A 26940-nucleotide genomic window follows, 5' to 3' on the forward strand; every position below is an offset into this window, starting at 1 on the left:
CTACTCTTTCTTACTTTTAACTTATTTATTATTGCTGCCTCCCTCATTTTGATTCTGTCCAAGTTTTGGTTTGTCATTATTTTTTCTTTTCTACTTTAACCATTGCATTGTTAGGAAGACCATGTGATTCATTGCTTGACTTCGTTATGTTTTTGAATTTTTGAGTGTTGTTGGATCAATCGTTGTTCTTCTCGTGTTCTGTTATGAATGCAGCAGTGATCTGTCAGTGGTTTTGCCATATCTGACTGTTTGAACTTTAGAACATCATGTTAACAAAATATTTTATTTTGAACTTGTGCTCGTATCGTACATGAAAATATTTTATTTAATTGAGCCAATGATGGGGTGGAACATGAGGCAGATACCTTTGAAGGATTAATATTAATTACATACTTACTGAATCACACGTTCTGCCAAACATTAAATTGACCAACAATTCAAATTCATCTCACAAAATTGTGCTGTGAATTTACAATAGATCAACCTTTCTCTACGTATTTTTCCCTTTTTTTTTTCTTATAATAAAATACAATAAAATAGTAAGGGATTTGTAACTCAAGTAGTTGAGATTGTTTCTGAAAATGCTAAAAGCACTTTCTGACAAGGAAAAGCATTTTCTGATAGTGTAATTCTAAGTCATAAAAGAGTTTTCTTCTAGATGTTTCTTCAAGAATCAATAAATTCCGCGCTTCTAAAAAGGTCTATGAGAGTTGAAGTGTTTCTTACGGAAGCATTCCCAAACGGACGAGGTTACTCATGCACCGAAGTCCTCTCTTCCAACTCCTTTCTTCCAATATGGCTGGGATAAGAAATAAATAAATAAAATAAGAAATAAGAGAGCCAAGTCAAGGCACAACCTAGTACTAGTAACTAGGTTACTGGCAGTTGAAAAACTACAGCTTGGCCACAGGACCTCAAACTGCAAGTAGCCAACGGTCTCTACCACACGCACGCATTCACTAAAATTAGATCCTTAGCATACGCTAATTATAATTATCTCTTTTTGATAATTTATTTGCAAAACAATAGAAAAAGTGTCTCCCACAAGATTGGGCCGGGGCCCTTCTCTCTCTCTCTCTCTCTCTCTCTATTCCATCAACTACTACTAGAACCTTCGTCACTGTCTCAAAGACTCCAAATTTAGGGTTTCTCGAGGGTTTATCACACAGCCAAAAACCCTAGAAAAGCCCAACTCCACGAAAGACTTGATCTTTTTGGGTGGTTCGTCCAGCTTTCCCAAATGGTTCGCTCCAATGGCGTCAGGCTTGTCCACTGGCTCGCTCGTCGCTCTTTTGCCTCCAACCCCATCCACAACCCTACATCCTCCGTATGATTCCTCATTATTTCTCCCCTCTTCAATATTAATTGTACTCATTATTGTCATTTCCTATTATTTTTGTTTTAATTTACTGTGAATTTCTTTTCGCTGTTTAACTTTGATCAATGTTTGAATTGCTGCTAGTCATGCGGGAGGATGCTTGGAGGCGGTTATAGGACATTCAAGACTGGGGTTTGCAACAATTCTAGGGTTTTAGGAAATTATACTACTACTAATAATGGTAAGTCAAACACCCGCTTTTCGTTTTTTGAATTCTACTGAGCATTAAATTTCTTATTTCCCCCCCTTTAATGGATTCTTTTGTTTTTGTTTCCTTTTCTCTTCCCTCTCCCCACTCCTTTTTTTGCAGGTTGTAGAAAAAGTTGGTTGCTTGGAGCTCTGAATACCAATTGGTTCGCTGCAAGATCAATTCATGGAACTGGTACCAGACACATATGTTTTCATTTTCTTTATTTGTTCAAGTGTATACAAATATATTCTTGTTTATGCATCTGTGCACATGTCAATTATTCGGGATAATGTACTCATTCAAATCCTGTCTGATTTTGACATACCATGAAACTGTGTCTTTGTGTCGTGTAGTTTAAGTTGAAAAACTATGTATTATGAATATTTTTTTGGTATAAATGTTATGTGGAAAAGAACTGGAGTTCAAGGATTTCTATACTTTATTGGGTACTTTCTTGCAATATCATGCCATTATTTGTTCATTTTGATACTGAGAACATAATGGAGTATGTGGAATTTAATTATGGGGCTTGTCCTGCCTTTTATGCACCAGCATCTATGTCCACAAGAGATTACTATGATACACTGGGTGTAAGCAAGAATGCAAATGCATCAGAAATAAAGAAAGCTTATTATGGGGTAGGTTTTCTTTGCTTCACTTCCCCTTTTCTTGATGTACATATTTAAATACTTACTCAAGTCTTATAGCCTGGATAAACGTGTGAAATCTACAACATACCTTGGACTTGCAGTTAAGATTTTGGGATGCGATTCTTATTTTTTACTGTAATGGATATAATACTATAATTTTAAAATGGTTACAACATTTAAAGTGGTTTTCCAGAATTCTTAGAAAGTTTCTATAATGTTAGTTCTGCTGTTGGAAGAATAAGAAGTGTATAATGATAATGCATAATGTCAGTACCTATTCTAGTTAGTCAGTGGAAGTTTAGTCGTTTTTCCAACTGTAATCATTGTTTGTTGTAATCTGAATGTGTATTCTACTTCCCCGGTTCAAGTTTTTTCTGCTCTGAATCATGCTAACTTTGATCCGTCATCTCCCCTATTTATTTTGCAGCTAGCAAAGAAGCTCCATCCAGACACAAATAAAGATGATCCTGATGCAGAAAAGAAGTTTCAAGAAGTTCAAAAGGCCTATGAGGTTATTTTTTCTATTCCCGAAGTTCTTGACTATTACTATTAACATACTAAAAAGCAACTTTGTCAATTTTTGTTGTAGGTTTTGAAAGATGAGGAAAAGCGTCAACAATATGATGAGGTTTCACTTCTGATCTTTATCTTTATGCCTTGTACCTTTTATTATTAAACATATAACTGCTGAATAGCTCCCTGATGAGATGCTTCTCGCTGAGTAGGATGTGGAATAGGTCCTTGGTATTTCGCTCGTAACACCTTGTATTTAATGCTTTTGTAAGTATTACATGACACTACATTGGATGGGGGTAAAATTTGCTTTGGTCAATCAGTTTTGCAACCATGTTGATATCTCTTGTGGTGCTAAGATATAGAAGTTTCAAGTGCTGTTTTGGTCTCTCACTTCTTCTTTTAAAATAATTTTTAATAAGTGGTTAGCAGCAACACTGCTTTTTATTTTTTTTAATTGGCTTTTGAAAATTGTGATTAGCTGGACTTAGCGGAACCGGTTGGGGCTTCTTTAGGGCTTATACTAATTTTGACTAATTCATTTGGTTTTGTTCTTCAGATCCCTATGTGTATTAAAATGATGCAAATCATTCACATATTTTTTAAAGTGATATAAGAGAATTGTAGGATTCAAATTCTACCCAATTTATAATCCAGATGGAGATTTCCACTATGTTTCTGTCACAACTTGGATAGTTTGGGGTGCTTGGGATCAGAATCTGATTTTGGAGTGGTCAACAAGGGAATTGCGTGGTCATTTTATTGTCATTACTCATGGGCATTTTACTTTCTTTTAATTTTCGTATCTGGCACAATTTAAACTAAGTTATGCAATTCCCACTTTTTTCCTTGCTATGTTATTTTCAACTCCATTCTTATTTAGAGTTTCCCAAGGTTTTAACACATGTTTACCTCTGAAGCCCACATCGGTGCCCATAATCACATTCCTTATCTTCATAGTCTTGAAAGGTCCTTATATTTTGTTAATTTATAATAGCAAACAATAACAATCACACAGCAATTCCAACAAAATGTTTGCTTCTCAACGCAAACCCCCCCCCCCCCCCCCCCAAAAAAAAAAAAAATCAAAGTGCTTCTCAATAAACATAGAAGACCTCTTATAGCCTAGAAAATCGAAATTGATTGTTGTTCCACATGTTTCACATTGATAAGAAACTACTAAGACAATTTGGACCTTTTAGCTTCATGATCATCTCAACTGAAGGACTCCTGTTGTACTATGGTTTTACGTGTTCCTTATCTAATTCACTTTTGTTGATTTATGCCTGCACTTATGTCATTAAGTACACTTTTTCAGGTTGGCCATGATGCATTTGAAGATCAAGGCAATGGCTTTCCCAATGATTTCAGGAATCCATTTAAAGATATCTTTGATGATAATGTAATGACTTTATCCTTACAGTAAGGTTTGTTTGATTGTTGATATATTTTATCATTGGGAGTTTGGTAAACTAAAACAGTGTCATTTAGAAAAAATTTGGTGTTGCATGCAGTCTAACTATTATGTATATTCTAGCTGTTGTAATTTGTGAACTTACAAAAATTTTCAAGGATGTGTAAGGAGCCTCTTCCATCATATAATCTTTTTCATCTTGATGTGGATGTGGCACTATATATCATTATATTTGGATACACTCCAATCTCAAGCTTAGTTGTTAGTTTAACTTGGAAAATGGTTATGCCACTCACAGAACATCTTGATAGCCCCAGCCCTGGTGGAAACATGTTATGTTTAGTTTGTTTTATTTCACTAATTTGAAGTTTTTTCTATTTAAGCAGTATGTTCCTGCTTCATGGCTCTTTCTTATTTTTCTTTCTCTTTCTTTCTTTCTATTATTTGTAACTGGTTTTGTTAAGGTCGGTGCTACTGCAATTTAGTATGTGATGTGGGGTTGTTGGTTTCTTACTGATGAACTTTCAAACTTCATGATCATAGAAAATCATATCATACTTTCTACAACAAAATGAAGTACCATCTATGTTTCCTAATTATTGGCTCTTGCCTTTTTTTGGATGTTATATTCACTTTGGATTGTATGTGCATGTTATTGGTGGGGTGCTGTTTCCGATGGAGATTAGATCTTCAACATTTTTCGTCAGAATTTTGGTGGTCAAGATATCAAGGTTTTATCCCTCTTCATTTTTATTGTTGATCTGCGTATGTGCTTTAGAATCTGCCTCATGACATGGATTTCTTTTCATAAAATACACAGGTTTCTTTGGAACTTTCCTTTATGGAAGCTGTTCAGGGATGTTCTAAAACTGTGACATTTCCAGCTGCAGTGGCCTGTGAAGCTTGCGGTATGCTGATTCTGCTCATTTCTAAATGTCTTTGCTACTTTTGAATATGCTTTGTGGCATTTACAGTTGTTTTTTGCTCATTAGTATTTGAATGAAACTCTCTTATCTGATTTCTTGTGCTTTTGGATATTTGCAGGTGGAAGTGGTGTTCCTCCTGGCACCAGACCTGAATCATGTAAGCGCTGTAAAGGGTCTGGCATGGTTAGTTTTTCTAAGAACAGAAACCTTATCATTTATTTGATCATTAAGAATATCACATCATCTGCTCTTATTAACCATTGATTTTCTGCATATCCAGACTTACATGCAAACTGGCCCATTTAGGATGCAGACAACTTGTACTCAGTGTGGCGGTACTGGTAAAACTTTCCCGGTATGGTTCACATCTTATCTATAATAACTCATTTTCACTACTCAACGAACAAGTTTAATTGTCTATTTTTATTCTCCAGACATGTCGTGTCATCATTTTTTCCCACTTTCTCATGAAGCACGTATTTTGTTCAATAAAGAAGTGGGGGAAGTGAAACAAACATGAAAAACAAACATGAAGTGGGGGAAGATTTCCTATGTGTGAATAATAGCGTGCTTGAAATTGAGTTTCATGAATACTTATAGATGAGTTCCTGTACTTTTTTGCCAAATGTAATTTTAATGTGTTCCTATAGATTCATGTAATGCACGTAGGCACTTTTATGCATAGGTTTGTATGTAATTCCGAATATCAATGAGATTTACTTTGTTAAGAATTGAGTTTCGAAACCCTTCCTTTCTTTTATAGGTAATGTTAAATGGTTATGCTCCGATTTCATGTTGTATTCCTATTGTGTATTAGTTCTAAATGTTTACTGTATAACTCTTTAAATGTTATGAGTTATAATGAAATACATCACTTTTTGGTTTCAGACACTTTGCAAATCATGCAATGGGAAACGAGTCACAACTGGAATGAAGTCAGTCAAGTTAGATATCATGCCAGGTATTTCCAAGAGTTTTGAGGCATTGGGGTTGCTTCCCAATGGATAATTGTGGTTTTTCCGTTGCCAAGGATCATTATTTTTGCTGAATCGTTATATATGTAGGATTTTATGTACTTGAGTGGGGTTGCCTCTCGTAAAAGGAATTATTTGTCATTTTGTTAAAATAACCATGAATCATAATTTGCAACAAAGAAGTCGAACTACAAATCTTGGAACTATATTTGCTTGTTTCTGTAATGGTGGGTGTAATGACTTTGTTTCCATTTACAGGTGTAGATGACAATGAAACTATAAGGGTGTATAGCAGTGGTGGGGCTGATCCTGACGGAAATCAACCTGGTGATCTTTATGTTACCGTTAAGGTGACCTGCATAAGTTCTAATTGCTGTTGACGTCCTTGTTTTCTTTCTCATTATTGGTACCGTAGTATGTATAATCCTTTTGTCATATAAATGTACATCTTAATTCTGTTTGCAGGTTAGGGAAGACCCAGTTTTCCGTAGGGAAGGTGCTGACATTCATGTAGATGCTGTTCTGAGTATCACTCAGGTACTGCTTAAATCTTTTAGTGCTCAAGAATGTTGTTTATATGCTTTAATGCAAGAAAATCTTGAAGAGTGAGTATTATGAGATAGAGAAATAGAATGATCCATTTTCACTTCGGCAGTATCTAATTACCTCGAGGTCACCAAGCAGCTAAAGTATGAAAACTCTGTTCAGTTTCTATGATTATTTTGTTGTTGATAGATTCTTGAGGGTTATAATGTTTCTAGGCAGACTAAAGGATCTTAAATGATGGTTTTGGGGAGTTCCCTACTGTGCTGTTTCTTTCTTGTAACTTGGGATTTCCCATCTTTCTTGTACTGAAAAATATTCATTTATTCGTATATAGAGGTTTAATAAATGCTTTTTTTGCAGGCAATTCTGGGAGGAACTATTCAGGTCCCAACTCTCACTGGAGATGTTGTGTTGAAGGTTTGTTTTGGAACTCAAGCATGATCAGCAACATGTTCTAAACTTAAAAAGACAGATAAATTTGATTTTCTGTAGAGGTTATTGTTGTTATAATACTCAATGTGGCAATATTTTAAGTTGCTTTCTAATTTGCAGGTCCGTGCTGGCACCCAACCTGGTCAGAAGGTAGTCCTAAAGAAGAAAGGTCAGGAAATTGGATTCATGCTTTTTGCTAATTGTGTTGATAGTATCTAGCACTGATAAGAATTTTGAGTTTACCCACTGCATCTCCTGGATAGGCTCTAGTTTCCTCTGCATGTCCATTTTGCTTTGCAGTTTAGTAATTTCGGTTGAATATACAATTTATCAATCTCCGCTTCATGTGAATAAAACAAGGTCAGTTCTCACTTTTCTTCCTGGTGATTGATAACAGGGATCAAGACAAGGAACTCTTATTCGTTTGGTGATCAATATGTGCACTTCAATGTCAGTATCCCAGCGTAAGTTCTCCTGGCTTCAAACAATTTTGTTAGTATAGCTTGTTAATATGGTAACCTCTGTTTTGACCGGAAAGACTCAGTCAGTGTTCTATCTAAGTAACTCGGAACTTGACACGTAATTGTATTGCAGGAATCTGACACAAAGACAACGAGAATTAATTGAAGAGTTTGCCAAAGAAGAGCAGGGGGAATATGGTAAGCGTGCCGCTGCCGGAGCATCTTGATAATATGGGCTGGAGAGGTTTCTTTGTTTGTTAAGATATTTTCTAGTCTTGCATAGCTGAAGGAGAAGGAATGAGAGGAAGTAGGCATGGCAAAAGGATCCACCCATTCTGGAAGCGGAGTTATTTTAGGTTCCAAATTCCAATTGAGCAATTCTATTTGTAAGGTTGTGTAATATTTTTTTATACTTCCAAGTCATAATCCGTACTTGTCATTTAGGCGAGGTGATCTGTGATCATCATGCAGTAATTTTGTGACAATGTACATATTCTGACTTATAATCTTATAATCATAATGGACTTGTTCATGTCCATAATTATTTTTGCCACAAATATATTGAACACACAGATTGAAATGTTTTCTTTTGGAACTGAATCTGAACTGCCATGTAAATTAACTGCATTATCTCTTTAGAAGTAAAGCAGTCGAAAGTAATCTTCTAGGCTGAATCTGTATTGTACTTACAGACTACAGTTGAGACTGATTGGCATCCGAAGAACTTCTCCAGACCATTTTTTCTCCACATTGAATAAGTGAAAGGATGCACTTTACCCGGGAAGCAATAACAGAATAAAAGAACATCTTGCATAAAAATGGGCTTGTTTCTCTAAAATTTAAGCAAAATTATAAGATTATAACCCACTTCCACGTAGCTGGCGTTGATAAGCTACTTTGTAGCGTAACATAGGGCTGCTCTTCGAGTCCTTTTCATTTTTCATCTTCAACTTCTCTCTCTCTATGTATGCTTCTCTCATTGTCTCAACTCCTCGTCCGCCCCAGCCAAACTCCTCACTTGACAATGTTTTCCACCTAAATAGGCTGGCATGAGGCCGGCCTTGGGTCCAAAAAGAGGGGCACCTCTGTTTCACGAAATAAGTAAATAATGTTAAAAGTAGTGGTATTTCAATTTCGCTAAAGCTCCTACTTAGACTTTTTATTTTTTTGGTCATAAGCTCGTACTTAAGACTACACCAGGTGAGTGATTGTCTATTTTTTGAGTGGTTTGGTTAGAGAGAGGATATTTTAAAGATTATGGAGGAGATTATATGGACCATTCCTTCATTTTCAGTCCTACCTAGGTAAACGCTAAGCTAAGCTAAGCTAAGCTAAACTCTCTTCTTAACTAATTTCTGTCCGCCGAAATCATCAAGTTTTGTAATCTATTTATCATTTTATGGTCGAAAGTCTTTTTAAATGTTAAATATTAATGTTTTCTTGCTAATTCTTAATTATTGTGTAAAATAATTTTTAATTTATTTTTGAGTTATTTACACTAACACCCCTTTAGGTTCTCGGCTTTTCAACAAAACCCCTTAAAGGTTCAATAATTACACAAACACCTCTAGAAGTTTTAAATTGTTTTCACAAAATCCCTTTTCTTTGATTTTTCATCCGAAGATTGATTATTTTATACAATGATAAATTGTTTTCACAAAATCTATTTTCGTTAATTTTTCATCCAAATATTGATTATTTTATACAATGATTTGAGAATTTCATTTTGAATCACATTGCTTTTAAAAAAAAAGATATTTATATATATATTATAAACGAACTGTTGCCGAGCTTTACAAACCATAGCAATGGTAAAACTTCCAACTTGGGTTGTTTCTTGAAGGAGCCAAGCCCGGCTTCACTGGTATAGGAGCAAAGCTCGAGTTAGCGTATGAAACACACTATTTGCATTAAGCCTTTGATTAGCACTTGTCAAATTCAATTTATTTATTTCTTGAATCAGGAAAACAATGATCGCAGTATTACATGTACCTTGAAAGGAAACATTTATGTTGAAACTCCTTTCAGATGATTCTGAAAATTTGGGTAAATATAGAAACAAAAAACAACAGAATTTTTCCATCCGTCAGTACTGGGCAAGTTACACATGGGGCCTATTTGCTCTGGAAATTGCTCTTTTGCTGCCTGAATCTATCTGCAAGCCTGATTATTATACTAAAAAATTACAGAGAACATCCACGGATTTCATACACATCTCAAGAGTTCTCTACCTTCCAAAAGTTCAGTGGACTCGGTTCTCATCCTTAAACCAATAGAAAAAATTCTTCCCTCAAAATAGCCAAATCTCACAAAGAAACCCACCTTGTCAGCTAATAAAATCTGACTTAAATCTCAAGATGCAACTTTGGTTTTTGATTTCGGTTTCTTGGCATCCAATGCTCCTAAGCCTTTGCCCAATCCAACTGGAGGCTGACCTTCCTGGTCAGTTGTTGATTGATCTTTTTTGGCATCCGCGGGACCATTTACAGGATGACCGTTGGCTTCCTTTACTCCATCCGTTTCTCCATTTTCTACTGCATCTGGGGTAGCACCTGAATTGATGATATTGAGAAGCTGAGTAAGTGGAGGCAAAGCTTGGACTGGAACACCATGTGGACGTATTAAGAGGCCCCTTGCTGCTGCCTTCTTCCTAACTTCAGCTGCTGCACGAGCAGCCCTCTCATCAACTCCCCTACCGCGTGGAAGAGTTTCACCAATTATTGCGGCATTAAGAGATTTGTTGACGGAAGGGTTAGAACTCCCAGACCCACCGGCTATGGCAGCAGATTGGAATGCCTGCATCAAGTCAGGATGGGCCTGACATGCAAAGTTAACTATTAACTGGAAATCAAGATTCTTGGTGTAAATTATACACGAGATACGCGAGAGGGTCTCAACATCTGGAGACCGAAGGATTAGTATCCTAGCAACATTTACAAAATGCTCTCCAAATAAGTTACAGTTATCTCCTTTTCTTTTCCGATAAAAGATTCCAAAACCACACCAGAATATCTAGTGTGCAGAAAGCACACGAAAACTAGGCTTCTGAGCCTTTCATGGAAAATTAGAAATGAAGAGGATGCAGAATAGGAACAGGCGACAATAAGAATATGACTTTGGAAGATATTAAAAAAACTAACCACAAATTATCCTTCAATTCAACAAGATTTTGAACTTATTAGCAAAAAGTAGCATCCAAAGTACCTTCAAGATGTCGATTGCCTTTTGAGCTGAAGCAGCATTCAAAGCTTGACCTTTTTGCTTTTGTGCATTCATCTTTCAAAGAAGATAAAAAAGTTTAAGAATCAGAACCAAATAGTAATTAGGTATATGCAACCAACCTCCAGTATGATTTCACCATGCAAGGTACAAATACCTGTAGCTCACGCATCTTAAATGTCTTCATCCAGTTTTGAGAGTCACGTGTTCTTGAATCCTCCTCGCCCAATTGTTTCACAAGTATATCGTACGTTTTCTTCTCATGCTGCAACACCAAGTGTCATATGGAACAGTGAAATCGTTTTCTATTAAGTGAAAATTACATTAGAAGGCAAAATGTCATTATTATTCTTCCACTCATTCAATGACATCTAAATTAAACACTACTTTTAATATTGTTCTTTCGTTTTTCACTCAGTTTATTGCTTCTATGTATTAGAATGCGATATGAAGGTAAAACATATTTTTGACAACAGCAAAAAAGTAATGAAAGAAAAAACTCGTCCTCTACAGAGCCACAATAATATTCAATTTTCTTTCTATATTTTCCATGACTGTATACATAAATACACTCATGCGATAACACATGCACATACATGTGTGTGTGTGTGTGTGTAAAAGAAGCCCAAACATGGAAGCAGAGATGCGGAGATCAAGATATCACTGTCTAAATTCCTAGGGGGGGCTATCAATTTGTGGAATTTGGATGGCCTTTAGTTTTGTATTTTCTATTTACAAAAGGGACATACCTGGTGAGAGAGTTTGAAGGCACCCATACAATTAAATGCAATAGCAAGTGCATGATAGCATACAGCAGTCTGGATATGTTCTTCCCCTAGAAGTCTCTCATTCTTTTTCAAAGCCTCTTGCAAATATCGAAGGGCAGTGTCCATCTTCCCAAGATCCTGGTACATCATAGCGACATTAATGAAGGTTGCAGCGACATCAGGGTGATCTGGGCCAGATGACAAACTTAGCAGGAGCAATGCCCTGGACATGTGTCGTAGTGCAAGCTCTGTCTGATTAAGTCCGTGATAGAAAAGAGCCATATTTCCATAGCTGCCATAGCAAAGTTGCAAATGAAGGAGCCCAAAATCAAATCCAGAAAAACAGAGAGAGAGAGAGAGAGAGAGAGAGAGAGAGAGAGAGAGAGAGAGAATAAAATCAATCATTACAGGCAAGTGTTTGAACACTATTAACAAAAATACAAATAAAAAACCAACTAATTCATATAAGAATTTTCAAACTGATTAAGACACTACATCCATTTTCAGTTCATGGCATCCGAATAGATAATATTCCTTTTTATTAATATTAATCAACTAAACGTTTCTTCCTTACTTTCATTCATTTCTAGATTATTAGTGAGTTAGCATGTAGGATGGGTACTTTTCCTACCTCACTGTAACTCAAAATATCAGAAGACAGGAGAAGGAAGAGGGGTTGAGGGGGGCACAGAAACAAACATCAGCAGAAATAATCCAATATATGTCACACAGTTAACGTCAGTTCTGGGCAATCTCGCCAAGACTCCAATATTTACCCCAGCATTGATTGGAAATATATCTTTTAAAAAAAACAAGGAAATGTGACAATTTGCATTGCAATCCTCAAAAGAGCAACAATATATCACAGCACTTTAACAACAGTTAACAGTTTTAGTTTATGTTATATAATCGTATAGTATGAGACTAACACAGGAAATTCAATTCAGAATAAGTATTCAACAACCATCTCAGTTAATGAAACAAAAATAAACACAAGAACCCAATACCTGTGAGCAGTGTCAGGGTGGTCTAAACCCAGGCAACGCTCGTTTATAATTAGTTCCTTGTGTTGTTGCATTATGGCTCCCGCCATATCTCCTGCATGATAAAGGACCATGGCAAGATACCTGAAATTAAGTACACAAAAACCTCAGCTTAGATGTGATGTGCATCATGAATAACTAATTACAATTAGAAACAAATCTGTCAAACAGTTTCAGGAGGCAATGCATACCGACAGCAGTTTGCAACCTCCCGATGCATTGGACCAGTAACCTGCAATCACAAAAAAAGAGAGGATATAATGTACTAGACACACACATTTCATGGTAAATTTAAGATAACAACCCAAATAATATTATTCACCTGCTGAAGTATCGAAAATGCTTCAGAAAATAATGTGTAGGCTTCGCTCAGCATTCCCTGAAATAAAAAGTGCAAGATAAGTGAAAAACCACATTATTATATGAACATGATATCGATCACAACGAACTGATACTAGTTGCAACTTGCGCATGTCCTAATGTCCTGATATCCCATCATGATTTTGTTCTATATCCGTCCCTTCTTTTGAGGAAAACCAGTGGACACATTTTTGTGGGATAGAGTACAGTTTTGAGCTTTGTTGCGAGCATCACACACTATCATGTGAGTTCAGAGATACTCCATTCTTACACTACATGCAGACAGGGGAAGACTGTTTATTGGGATTTTTCTGTTGTGTTAGTTTATGTTTAGTGTGCAGTTGAGTTTTACTATCCGTTGGTGAACTGCTTTGTCCACTACAGCACAATACTGTTGCACTTGGTTTTGATCTAATAGTTTTACCGTAGCTAAAGTTTATGTTTCTTATCATATATATACAAAGCTTGAGAACCAGGATCCCATGTCATTTTCTGCTGCAATTCCATTTTTGCAAATTTCACCATTTTCGCAGATTTACCCGATAAGTTTGATTCCCTTAATGAAAGGGATCCTTTTTGATGAGAATAGCAAAGGACAGTTCTTAAATGGGGATCTAAATATTAGACAACTGAACTACAGTGCCTTGTGGCCTCAACAAAGCCATCCCTCGGTTCTTATCAAAGGGATCCCTCTTAAGAAGGGGACTCATATATAACAAACTCATGATGGGATATTAGGACATGTGCAAAGTTTCAGATTTTGAGCGGATTTTCGCCAAACCTATATAAATTCTTCCGGTGAACAATCACAAATTAATTATAATAAATATAAAAAACCAACACCTTAAAGTGAATGCTTTTTTAAATTTCAAATTATTGCAGAACTAAAATATATTTGGTTCCATGGTAAATGCAGCATCCCTATATTCTAATACAACAATTATTGGTCATCATCAGATTCATGGTAAACGTATCCCAGAACTAAAAGATATAAAAATATACACCCTGACATTCTTTATATTAATATAACTTCAAATTAAAGTCTTGGCCATCGTTTGGAATTAGCATTGACTTCCAAGGTTCTCACAGAAGATTATATTTCTGGTTGAGAACATTTCCTTACATCCTGAACCTGATGCTATCACAATACCAAGATACAAATTCTTTGAAGAATCATTGATAAACAACAAAGTACAGTGCATACCTCTGCCAGTTGGATCTTTCCTGTTTCCACAAGATCCTTAGCTTCTGAACACACAGGAACTGAGTGTTTCACTACAGGTTGCAGATTTAAGATATCTGATATTTGGAAAGGTGCTGCAGAATTAAGATCATATCTGCGAGCTGCAATTGTAATGCCCACCTGCGAATGAAACCAAAGTCAATTTGTCCGCCACTTAGAAGCGTAAGTGATTGTTAAGCAAATTTGAGTTGCAACCAAGTAAATTGGACCAGAAGAAATTATAGTTACCTTCTGACAAAGATTACGTATAACAGAATCTTTCTTTACATGAGTCCTAGCATCCTCTGGCAGCTCAAACTATCATCAATGGCAAATTACATAAAACGATAGGTTAATAAACACCAATCAAAGATACCCTTTTGAGGACCAAGTACTAAACTTGGAGATCCCACAAAACATATACAAGTCCATTTTAATTTATACAGCCCAGAAAAAGGAAAAATGTTATGAAACAATATGGAAAATGGCCCATAGCCACAAATGATACATCATTGGAAATAAAATCAATGAGATCCCCACGGGGTGTACATATTTCTCAACAAAGAATTGTGACCCCTTAAAGTTATTCAGGGAGCATAATTTCATAGCGTCAAAAAGTTATTTGGGGATGTCAAATTCTTCCTGGAGAGTCAGATATTATTGATAATTGATACCTGATATTTGAGCTTTGCAAATTCTTGAATGTCAGACCATAGAGTTTCTGAGCTAACATGCATAAATGAGGATTGATTTTTTCTTGTAGATGCTCCATCCTTCCATCTTCCTTGTCCCTTGGACAGCTTTCCTGAAGATTGATGGCCTGTTTGTTCCTGAAGATAGAGGAACTTAAAGTTACAAAAGGTTCCTCAAACTCAAAAAATAGACCAGTTTTGCTGAGATATGCTTGGTATTAAAAACATTTGTGATTCCCAAAAAGTTCAAGTTAATAGTAAACTGCATATAGTTGCAACTTTTTACTGCAAAACAGTACTCAGATGAGCTTTAAAGGGATTACAGGGATCAAGAATTCTCTTAGAACAACTTAGCACTGAACTTTCTTTCTAGTTGATACTATAAAACATACTTTTTTGGGGGTTCTAGACTGCACACTATTAGCAGCCACTTTAGAGCTAACAGCTTGACTGCTTCCAAAAAAACAGTTGAAGAAATGGGAGATTGCAGGCCCAATATCATGATCATCCGTTTCTCTCAAGGCATCCTGCAGACAAGAAAGTAGAAAAGACCATGAACCACTTTCCACCAGAGACAAAAAGATTGAACATTGACAATTGTGTGAGTGTGCTCAGTCAATAATAACTCTCGGATACATGGGCCAAACATCAAGGACCTGATTGGTTTTTACTATTACTAGAGAACAAGTAGGAAAGGTGGAAGGATGGATCTGAAATAGTAATTAACACTTATGTGATAACCAATCCAAGGCTACATTTTTTAAGCAGGCCCATGAACCAAATTAATAGGAACAAAGTACAGATTGGCACATAACAGCAAGAAATAAGGTTTCACATGGATTGATATTTCTAAATGTCTGTAACAGTTACAATGAAGTCTGAAACAGGGATATAATAAAAAGTAATCCGATATAAGAGCTCAGTTACAGACATTAAGTACCACTAGGAGAAGTTGCACCTCAAACTGAAAAAGTAACAAACTCATACTGTAACAAGAGCAAGGACACGAATGTATTGCAGGGACATTTATTTATTTGCTGCACTAAGAATTCCTTCTCTCCGACTATACTGTGTTTGGGAAGAGAGGGATGGTGTAGAAAGAAAATGATGAAGTTATTTGAGGCATAAAAATTACTTCAACAACTGAAGCAGCCTAATGGATGTTGCTTAATTGTCGACCAGGCATCTTGCAAGAATATTTTTGGCTAAATCCCTTTAAATATAGTAAGCAACAACTCAAAAAGAAATCATGAAACTGCTATCTGAGGACTCACGGGAGTTGTATCCCTCCTAGAGACCTGAATCAAATTACTTAGCTTACGACTACAACCTAGTTTTTATGGAAATAACACCCTGTAAAATGTCAACATTTGCTGGTCCCCAACAGGACAACATTTCAGTTTTTAACCTCATAACATGAGAGACAGACCATACAAGGAAATGCTTATCACCTTGAGAATGTGCTTTGCTGATCTCACCACAATCTCATTAGAGCAAAGATCCCAGAGATGAGGTAAATGTCTGGTCCCATCAGCCACCTGTTGAAAACATCCAGAGGGTGTCAAAAGCAATATCCCTACATATTCAAGGCATTCAGTCACCCAGACCTTGCACATTCCATTTTATATAAACCCTTACTAGGAGAAGAAAAAGGAATACTTCCACAGTTTCTACATGCTAGTAGTGGTTACAAAGTGCGAAGGATTTATTAAAAACCATAATCCTTACTTTCCCAATATAGCGAACATTAATTCCATGAGCATGGAGTGCTTCAGTTAGTGTTTGCCCATCCATGGGTGATACTTCAAGTGTGCAAAGGTCTTGTATAAACTTCGGAAGCACAACATCTGTAAGATACAAACTGGCTTTACTCACATTTCCTTCGTCTGCTTCAATCTCCTGGAAACAGGAAGGAAAATAAATAATTTATACAGGTTTAAACTCAGTGAGAAACAAAGCAGAAAATTAAAAGGTCTAAAAAATACCTCCTCACTTCCCGCCAACTTAAACTCAGTGAAGACATTAGGGTTGAAAAGAATGTCCTCGCATGATTCAGCGCTGTCCGTGGGTGGGGAAGCACCTTCTTGTGCATCTGTGGCCTTCCCTTTTTCTGTTATGTCCTGTGAAGAGCAATAAAATGAGACATCGCCCATATTACTAGAAGGCGAATAAAGAATTCATCCTATACCATACCAAATAACCAATAAGTTCACCTGTAACATTCTTAACATACTAAAAGACAAGTTAATTTTAACACCAAAAACAATGAGAAACCCCCTCGCTAAATCGGAATGAGTGAGAAATAAAGCAGATAATCATAAGGTCCAAACACACCTCCTCACTTCCAGCCACCTTAAACTCAGTTAAGGCATCAGGGTTGGAAAGAGATTCCTTGCATGATTCAGAGTTGTCGGTGGGTGGAGAAGCACCTTCTGCATCTGTGTCCTTCCCTTCTCCTGTTATGTCCTGTGAAAAGCAACAAAATGAGACACAGCGCCCAAAGTACTAAAATGCAGAAAACGAACTCATCCTATACCATGCCAAATAGCCAATAAGTGTAACTGTCACATTCTTAACATACTAAAAACAAGGTGAATTATAACTCCAAAAACAATGAGATACCACCTCTCCCGCTGAATAAGGATTAATGGCAAGTATAAAAATTCTAGAAATAGTAATACACTTTACTGACATGTTGAAAAAGTATAAACAAGTTTTACAACAATACAACCTTCATAACCTCTATAAGCTAAAGTTGCATCAGCTAAATTCTCACCTCTTTAACATCGGTGATGTTTGGAGAATCATTGGTGACGTGACCTTCTCCCTCACTTGACTTACATTTTGGTTTCTCTGCAGCTTGGACCTTAATCCAATACCAAAAAAAAAAGGCTAATATGAGAAACATATGAAGCAAATTCAAAGACAGTATTGATATCAGGTATCATATCACACCTGGCAGTAAGCAGTAATTAGTTCAGGCCTCAAGATACAAAATCTGGACCCAGGCCCAGTGAAGTTTGCATCACGGGGAGTTACTCTCATCAAGTCAAGGAGATAATGTCTGAAGCAGGGAACAGAATTAAAAAAGAACATGCATGAGTGTACTAAGTTAGATCTGCATGAATAGATCTTTAATGCAAGAAGTTTCATAAGAGCTGAAGAGATTTTGTTAGGAGTTCCGAGAAGTAAAAATTACCTGTCATCACTACCAACAATACCCTTGCATTCTACCGGTGCTGCTAACTTAAAAACATTCCCAGATCCATCAAGGACAGTGTGTTCTTTCAGATGAAGGCGTTTAGCAGCTTCCACCACCTAAGCATACAAAAATCTTAGAATTTTCACAAGAAATTCTAGTCCTGAAGAAGGATATACGCAGTTTTTCTCACTTAAAAAGACAAAATATGAAAAAATTGGTAGCATAATAAAATAATCCGGTCTTAGATCTCCCTCACCTTGGAATGGAACTCTTCATTCCAGCATATCTTCTTTCCATTATCAACAGAACCATATAGAAGAGAGTCTGATTTATCCCCTTGAAGAATGCCTGGTAAAACACTCTGCAGTGAACGCATAACAAATAAAACAAGGAGAGAGTAATCAGATAACTTAAAAAAAAGTTCCTCAAAAAACAACAAAAAAAAGGTATGAAAAAAAATATACAAAGCAAACGCAAACCCTAGAAACTTACATGCAAATGAAAAGAAAAACAAATTTATGGTCATTTATGTTATGTATGAAAAACAGTCGAGTTCAGCAATTTAAAACACAATTTTCATTATACTTTTTTCTATGGTGGAGTGGGGCTAGCCAGGCTCTAATAGACAATTGTTTTCAAAATTGACCTTTGAACTTATGTCCAGGAAAGGTGCAGCACTAGGATTACCAGTTTCTCCTAAGACCAAAAAAATTATGATACATACAAAGAACATCCGGTTTGAGACACACCTGAGCTACTACTCTATGTCCCCTGTAATCGATTATGGCCATAGCGAGATTATAAAGTCCAGAAACATCAGCTTCTTGGTATGCCTTGGTGCCTTTCAAATCATTATTTGCAGAAGCATAAGTAGCCTGCTCGGTTTCACCCAATTGCGTCTCCGCAGAAACATCAGGAGACGATTCCATGGCGACATGACATTCCATTGTACTGGATCTATCACATTTTTCCCCATTGGGAATTCCACTCTCTCCATGCAACAAGCTATCAGGAGGAGCCTTCTCAGAAGAACTGCGTAAAGAGCCAGTGCTTCCGATCTTTGAACTAGAATCTGCATGTTTCTTAGACAGCTGCTCAAGGTCCGCATCAACAGCAAAACTGAAGAATATATTATTGTGGACATACCTAGAGCCAAAAAAACCAACATCTTATATCAATTCATATTTCCATGAATCTATTATTAACAAAAGCATGCATGTGTCATAAGAATCAAAGTTACAACCATAACATCAGAAAATGTATTGCCTAGATAGTACATAATTACCAAACTCAATAAGGAAATATTTTTGCTCACCACTTTAACCCAAGGTGTATGCTCACCACCCTTCTTAATATTTGACACGTGTCCATAGGCATAACCATGGTTAACTTTTTACTTTGATTTATGTAACCATGGTTATACTTCTGGACACGTGTCAAGTGTTGAGAAGGATGGTGAGCATACATCTTGGGTTAAAGTGGTGAGCAAAAATGCTCCCAACTCAATCAAAATAAGAATGAATAATATGTCAAAGGCAATTTAATGTAAAGCTTCAAACTTTGAACTCAATGTAGAAACCCTCATATGGCAATGTTGGTCTGATCCATCATGACTACTAATCAGAGTTACAGTAAAAGAGATTCGATATTATATGTACACACCAACCACACAAGTCATGGATATTGACAAAATTTTACAGTAAACTTGGGTATATTAACTAGCCATATAAAATGACTTCAATACTGGAGTAAATTGATATATCTGATGGCAACAAAAAGGTAGTGGTATTTAGTTTACTGGGGAGCTGGGTCACAGAGTAACCACCACTAAGGCAGCTAACAAAATGTAATTTTCTGCATAGACATAGAGTAAACTAATTGATGTCTTCATGGAAATATGTATTTTTTAAAAAGAAAAAAAAAAAAAAGCAATCCTTTTCAGGTCAGACTAACATGTGGAAGCACTCTGGATCAGTGGGATTTATAGGTGGTATGCATCTGCTAATGACTCCAATAGCACCACTCATAGCTGCATCAACGAAGTCTGAAGTCACTTTGTAAAGAGCCCTATCCCGCAAAATTCTGCAAAATATGGCTACATGTGAGATAACGACACAAGAACCTAAAAATCACAGATTAAGTGATAAAGTAATTAATGAATGGAAAATACTAAAGGACATACATAACTTTTAGAACCCACTCTATCACAGATCATTACCTTTCCTGAGGAGTGGTATGCGGAAATTCCCTACAAGATTGCAACTCCTCATTCCAATCCCTTTGCATGCCAATTAACTCACTACCATAGGAGAGAGTAAGGGCATCCTCTGCTCTGGCTGCATCACGCTCATGATCTGACAATAGTAGATCCTTTAAAATGTATTCATATGTGAAGAAGATAAAACACAACATCAAGCAAACACTAAAACTCAGAAAACCAACTTCTGTATGCCCTAAAATATTACAAATATATTTTATATTAAAAAATTACATCAAGAATTATAACCACATAAAGTGACAATAAATTACATGTACTGTGGGTGAACTCTCCCACTTCAACTATGGACTCTATTATAAAATTCCTTTTCAGTTTTGGGTTACGCATAGCCCCAAAAGACAATAAAAAATTGGCAAAAATTTAGAAGAAGTTTCGAGACAGAAAAAATACAGGTAAAATTGAAAATACTCACATGTCGAGTGGAACTCTATAAATATTTATGATCAAGCAAGAAACATTATGCAACATTATAACGAGGTAATGATGAATGGATGAGATTACTTCCTTCTAAAACCATACAAGGTTGTGATTGAGACTTTGAACTCTAAACTGAACGCAAAGTCAATTATCATGCCGATTTGAAGACAACAAGAAAAACTTATCATGCTTAAGTATCATAACAAAAGCAGGCTGCACACATGTTGAAATAACAGAGCATTAAATTTTATAACTGTAATAATCTATTTTCTTTATTTCTTTAGGAAAGAAATCATATTCACTAAGCAGATTTGAAGATAAAATTTGCAAAACAGTAATCTCTATCAGTAGCAGTAATGCCTGAAAGAGGCAACCAGAAAATTAGCCAGGCTACCAGACATGCAAAATATGGAGATCTTGTGAAATCTTCTTGAGGAAATTATTATTACAGCACAAACGTGACACCTTCAACAACCCCAAAATCCTCATTTAAAAGTATTCAGGTCCAACGAAGTTAAGCTCACCTGGAACTGGATATAACCCTAGCCATGAATTTGGTGGCAATAAAGATTGAACATTTTCGAAGGGATGTGCAGAAGCCCTCCGCTCCAAAATTTCACGAAAAGCTGCAATCAATAGAATATAAATAATCAAACTTCTGTAAATTTCAAAGAGGAGAAAAAAACAAAGATAAAGAAGGTCTGAACCATTTCAATTACCTTTTTTGAACTTAGAGCTGATCTTTTGCAAAAGTCCAACAAGTGTGGTAGCTTCCAAATTGCTTTTACTCGGCCGAGGATCAAGAGTATTCCCGGTGCTTGAATTTACATAAAACATTTTTGTAGTCCCCGTAATACAATGTTTATTACCCTCCATTGTTACTACATCCAAATAAATCAAATCCCCAACAAGCCTGGCAACAAAAACGCCAGACAGCACATAGTTAAGATAAGACAATTCCCAGGAAAAAAGATGCATTTTATTTTATGTCATAAGATGCAAGCAAGAGAATTTATGGTTCACCTTCTATAGCTTGGTGGAGGGTTGAAGGATGAAAACACAATACTCTCCACACATTTGATCTCTATTGAAGGTGATGATAGCAAATTGCTCAATGAACCGGCAACATCCTCCATAAAACCCAAACCATCAAGCTCTGGGACCTCAGTTTTTGTGGTATCTAGATCACAGTTAATTACAGTCCCGAGTTAAAAGTAATCCCCAATGTAGATAACAGGTACAATAAATGAGAATATTAAAATGAATTTATGTTATCTGAACAAAATCTCAAACCTCCGGGACTTGATACTTTGTTTTGTGCTGTCTCATACTGTAATGCAAGTGATGTTGATAGTGACGCATGAAGTGTGGACAGGGAAAGTAATTCTCGTGTGCGATGAACATGAGCCCTTATAGATCTATCATCATATAAAGCTGCAGAAAAATATTCACATTAGAAGATCCTTTAAGATCTTATAACCCCAAAAGCAACACAATGTTAGTATTATACCAGGAACCATCTCCAAGGAGCAACCACCAATGGTAATGTCAGAAACTTCAGAAATTTCATTAAAGTCTTCCAAATGATGAGTGGAGCCATCCTTTGTGTGTAGCAATAAGTCATAGCATGTGAAGAAACATGTCTCTGGCGCATCAAGCAGAAACTGTCTTATATCCATAACAGAATCTCCCGGGTTCAACTGCATATTATAATGGATAAGGTAAAATGGATTCAAGGACACAAAATATCTAATTAGATTACATAATTATATCAATATCCATAATCAACTATCAAAATAAAGTGTGAGTTGACAAATATGGACAGGGTGCTCAAATTGCATCACCTTTTGCATTTTGCAACCAATTACACATTCAGTGAAATTACAAGCAATAATTATCGAACTTCACTCACTTGTAGCTCAAGCTTCTCGCCACTTTGTGTCTTGACAGAGACGGGATACAGATGAAGGTCGCCTGCACTCTCACAGATAGGGAAATCAGAATGAGAAAAACAGCTTTTTTATAAGAGAATGAGTAAAAAAAGTTAAAAGCTTTGCTCAAAATAAAAAAACTAAATGGTTGCCGCTTTTGAAGGTAAATGAGCTTGATCGAAAAGTTATACAGGCATTCAGTCAAGACCTACAAATGTGATGAAATTAAGACTATTTGTACAAATAAGTCCATGTCCATGTTAGAGGGCAAAAAAAAAAAACAAAGGAATAAACCAGCTAAAGTTAATAGTACATTCCAGAAAGAACAGCTATAGAATTGGGGGGGGAGGGTAGTGGTCACATGTCAAATGCATTGGATTGCCTCTAAAAAAGTGCAAAACACGTCCATACATCTTGATGATTTTTTTCGTCAAAATATACAAATACATATCATTAATAAATAAATAAAAATCTGAGTGTCGAAAGCCTTTATCAGTCCAAAGTTCTCGCTATGATACCATCTTTCTGGTCTGCTTGCTATGACAGCATTGCAACAATAAAAAGACACACTTGAGAGGAGAAATAAAGGAAGAGAGTCCACTCTTAACCTTCATCCTTTGTTTTGTTGCATATAAAATGAGCTACATATGCATGTATGCGTGTGCATGTGTGACTTTCTCCATCTGCTAAATCAATATGTTATCCTTTCCCTATATGCCCATGCAGTATTCATGTCTTGTGTTTTTATAAGTACTTCCTGTGTGTCAGCTAAAAGATATGATGTGGTGGACATGTCTTTTGTATGTAACGAAGCCTTCACTTACCTAGAAAAATGTAATTATTTTGTACTATCTTAAATTACTTACACAAACATGGTTACATTGTACAAGTGCCTGCAGATTTTTCAAACACATGCGAGTTTGTGTAAATTTCTAAATGTTTATGTATGTACATTGCTTCTCATTGCCTTCAGGTGGTTAAGGGTTCGTTTGGGAGTGATTCTGGATAGGCCAAAAATCACTTCTGTGGAGAATCACTTCTCCATATAATCACTTTATGTGATTTTAAGTGATTTTATGAAGAATCACATGGGAGGTGCTTCTCCCCAGAATCACTTAAAACCACTTAGAGTGATTATATGGAGAAGCACGTGGGAGATGCTTCTCCCCATAAGTGATTCTGGCCATCCCATAATCACTCCCAAACAAGCCCTAAATTAATTGTTGTATTGAAAAGGATTAAAGATTCGAGAGAGGGTGAATATGGGAATGGCATATTGACTAGAGGTATTTACAAGTGGAATAAATATTTGAAGGCCCATAGTACCAAATTCACCTTGCTTAGGTTGGCTGGTTGAATTCTCTGTTTCAGACTCTTTTGCCTCTGGCTTGGCCTCAGTTGATTCTTCCACAGCTGAAACACCATTAGCATCAGCTTTGATGGGCTCTGAAGCGCTTGAGTTATCTTTCACAGGAGCATCAGTCGGGACCACTGCATCAGAAGAATTTGCAGCATTATGTGCCACTCTACGGTTCCTCCCTTTATTCGACTTTCCAGCCATTTTCACCACCTATTCTGCAAAGATTTATTAAAACACCCAAAACATAAGCACCACACATGAATAAACACAGGAAGAAAAAAAACTAAGCATGCACACTGCATTTCGTAAGCCACTAAACAGTATCACACGAGATGAAGGACATAAAAGCCCCAAAAGACAAACAACTAAATAGGAGAGAGGGGATATAAGTATTACTTTTGTGCTCATACGGATACATACATACACACACATATAGTGCTTTATACATTTATCAAATATAACCAGTTCGAAAACATGGAAAGCCTCTTCCTTTCCTACTAATTCAAAATGCACGAATTCAAAGCCTCCTCCTTCCCTCCTCCCCAAACTAGGCATGAAAGCATTATTTTTCAAATAAAGTCATAATATAAAAGGAAAAAGAACAACAAAACAAAACAAAACAGTAGTTGCAATGGTAAGACTAAGCATAAAAAGGAAGGCCTACATATAAGTTACAACACAGAGCAAAGTTTGGAAAACCACAACAAACAAAAGTCTTCAATATTTCAGTTTCTTCATTTTGCAAACAAGTAAAAAAAAAAGAATTTTCAATCAACTGAGCCAGGTGTAACACCTGTTCATTCATTCTCCAAAAAACAGAAGAATCAATTTTCCATTTTTATTTGATTTATTTTCACTCCATTTTCTTGGGAACCAAACGAGGAATTAACAGAAATGAAACGGATAGAATAACATTAGTATTATTACCTGTGACGGTGGGAACGATGAATATATGAATATATATATCTCTGTGTGTGGAGAGAGGGTGAGAGTCGCACGCTGAGGTTTTAGGAGGGGGTAGAGAGCGAGTAGCAGGAAGGCAGTGGCTGAGAGCCTGAGAGGCGGCGAAGTTTCGCCCTTTTATGTGAGAGAAAGAGGGAGAGTGAGAGTGGAAGAGAGAGAAAGAGACCTTCTAATAATTTGGTGACCCATTAATGGTGGGCTTGGGCCTTCTTTCTCATTTATCTACGACCGAAAAGCTTTTCTCTTTTTAATTGTGAAAATTTACAAGCCAATGACAAATGGATTCTTTTATTATTTAAGAAAATGGGTGTTGGAAAAAGAAAAAGCAATATAATTTTGGTTTTTAGCCTAGGTTATACTCAATTACAATTTTAATTGATTTCCTCTACTTTCATTTCGACTACAAGAATCTACTTGACTTATTTTCTTTACATGTCACCTGATTTAAATATAATCTTACGGCTATAACACTAACACAACATACACATATATGTATTTTAAAAAACTTAAATTGGAACTAATCATTTTCTTTAAGCGCTGTAGACATGGAAATTTTAGTGAAATAAACATTCACTAATTTACAGTCAATAGTCAAAATTCAAAATTTGACTAGTCAAAGATAACTGGAAAATTTGTGGATCCCACACAAATAGACGTGGCACATGACTCACGCAGACAAAAGTGTGAACCGGAGATGCACATGTTAGCATCTAAGAGCTTCATCAATCAAATGAAATCATATGCCAAAAAGGAATAAATTATCCTTATTTAGTCATCTTCCCAAATCACGAGTTAATTTCCCTAAATGAAGGATTTTGACTTAACTAAGAGCTAAATTAAATCAATTAGCTCAAATTAAATCAAATCAGAAATCAATCCCACAAATCAAGGGATTCAGATTGAGGATTCCAAACCAAGGCCCAATTCTTTGCCTATAAATACAAGGCTCATATTCAGAAGAAAGGGGCTTGGAAAAGAAAGCTTAGAGGGATCAAGTACTCAGAAGAAACAGAAAACTCTCTGCATTCTTCACCCCACTTTGGAAGAGCCACAAAGCACAACAAATACGTGCCGGTTCCTCCACCCTAGAAAAATCCAAACACCAAACAAGCCTTGTGCTACCCGTTTGATCAAGATCAAGTCTTTACAATCCTTGTATCAAACACAAATTCTCTTTAAACACTTTGGAGATCGAATCAGAGGATTTAACACAGAGATTGTAACCCTAAATTTCATTCATACAAATATTATTTTGTACACGTGTTTTTGTCTCATTTGTCGCAGGATTTTCGTGTTTACAAGCGCCTTATGCATTCCATTACATATGGGTTTCATTTATGATATTGTTGAATGAAATGCCATAAGAACATGAATTGCAACACTAAAATATCAGTTACTATCAAAAGTATTTGCAGAAGTATTAGGTTTGAAATTTTGATGTCCCACGCCCCCCTCAATCTTTTGAAATCTTTTGAAATGAGATGTGGATCATCCAAGGCACATTAGCATGACTTATTTCTCATGTTCAAACGAAGGTTTGATGTTTTTTCATTGAAGAATGGTTTTTTATCATGAGCAGGAAATATATTTTGGGAAATAACTTGATTTGGGAAGAACTCATTAAAGAGAATGATTAGTTTCCACTTTAAGCTTATATATATATATATATATATAATGTGGTTTTAGTTTTTAGCTATTAGATTAATATTTAAATGAGGTGGTATGTAGAGAAGAAAAGTCAATTAAATTATAACATACGATCCAAATCCTTTTAAATGATGGACTTTAGGCTCCATGGCTAAATTTGATAATAATAAAAAATTAAAAAACTGTATACATTTTGAATGAATTTGAAATGACTACATACAAAGAGCTATTTGAAATTTATTTGATTTCTTCATTTCCACAACACTTTTACACAAACAAGGAGCTTCTTATTAAAAAAGGCTTAATATCACAAAACGTCCCTAAGGTTTACGAAACTATCATATTGCATCCTTTT

At 36.0% G+C, this 26940-nt stretch overlaps 2 protein-coding genes across 3 annotated transcripts; one reads left to right on the forward strand and one right to left on the reverse strand.

The window, feature by feature from the left end:
- Nucleotides 1–1026: 1026 nt before the first annotated feature.
- GFA2 (gametophytic factor 2) lies at nt 1027–8041 on the forward strand. Its single transcript, XM_088249549.1, has 18 exons — nt 1027–1327; nt 1463–1559; nt 1689–1760; nt 2121–2206; nt 2646–2729; nt 2808–2846; nt 4050–4133; nt 4832–4876; nt 4966–5053; nt 5190–5254; nt 5352–5426; nt 5960–6032; nt 6304–6395; nt 6511–6582; nt 6952–7008; nt 7144–7192; nt 7421–7487; nt 7618–8041. The coding sequence occupies exons 1-18, from the start codon at nt 1241–1243 to the stop codon at nt 7709–7711; spliced, it is 1326 nt and encodes a 441-aa protein (XP_088105675.1). The 5' UTR covers nt 1027–1240; the 3' UTR covers nt 7712–8041.
- Nucleotides 8042–9513: 1472 nt separating this feature from the next.
- NOXY38 (tetratricopeptide repeat (TPR)-containing protein) lies at nt 9514–25118 on the reverse strand. 2 transcript variants are annotated; one of them, XM_088248409.1, is made up of 30 exons: nt 24903–25118; nt 23951–24190; nt 22597–22658; nt 22195–22384; nt 21978–22118; nt 21708–21864; nt 21404–21597; nt 21209–21310; nt 20208–20343; nt 19943–20071; nt 18739–19135; nt 18246–18350; nt 17987–18105; nt 17743–17851; nt 17564–17653; nt 17122–17253; nt 16773–16907; nt 16516–16686; nt 16239–16325; nt 15180–15314; nt 14770–14925; nt 14345–14413; nt 14078–14236; nt 12836–12892; nt 12705–12745; nt 12478–12597; nt 11453–11762; nt 10861–10968; nt 10689–10760; nt 9514–10301 (listed from the first exon to the last, which is right to left on the reverse strand). In XM_088248409.1, the coding sequence occupies exons 2-30, from the start codon at nt 24174–24176 to the stop codon at nt 9837–9839; spliced, it is 4374 nt and encodes a 1457-aa protein (XP_088104535.1). In that variant the 5' UTR covers nt 24177–24190; nt 24903–25118; the 3' UTR covers nt 9514–9836. The 2 variants fall into 2 exon arrangements, with proteins under 2 accessions (XP_088104535.1, XP_088104536.1); XM_088248410.1 differs by lacking the exon at nt 24903–25118 and adding an exon at nt 24769–24791.
- Between the last annotated feature and the right edge of the window lie 1822 nt (nt 25119–26940).

This window comes from Prunus avium, chromosome 2 (genome assembly GCF_965620075.1).
Source record: "Prunus avium chromosome 2, drPruAviu1.hap1.1, whole genome shotgun sequence".
NCBI classification, from domain to species: Eukaryota; Viridiplantae; Streptophyta; class Magnoliopsida; order Rosales; family Rosaceae; genus Prunus; species Prunus avium.

Bases quoted from the DNA above. Each gene is read 5' to 3' on its own strand.
- GFA2 (XM_088249549.1), top strand. From the start codon at position 1,241: ATGGTTCGCTCCAATGGCGTCAGGCTTGTCCACTGGCTCGCTCGTCGC. The intron at 1,560-1,688 runs GTAAGTCAAACA...CTTTTTTTGCAG, and splicing joins TTATACTACTACTAATAATG to GTTGTAGAAAAAGTTGGTTG. The intron at 5,427-5,959 runs GTATGGTTCACA...TTTTGGTTTCAG, and splicing joins GTACTGGTAAAACTTTCCCG to ACACTTTGCAAATCATGCAA.
- NOXY38 (XM_088248409.1), bottom strand. From the start codon at position 24,176: ATGGCTGGAAAGTCGAATAAAGGGAGGAACCGTAGAGTGGCACATAAT. The intron at 22,119-22,194 runs GTATAATACTAA...ATTTTTCTGCAG, and splicing joins CTCCTTGGAGATGGTTCCTG to CTTTATATGATGATAGATCT. The intron at 16,908-17,121 runs GTGTGTTTGGAC...TGCTCTTCACAG, and splicing joins AGGTGGCTGGAAGTGAGGAG to GACATAACAGAAAAAGGGAA.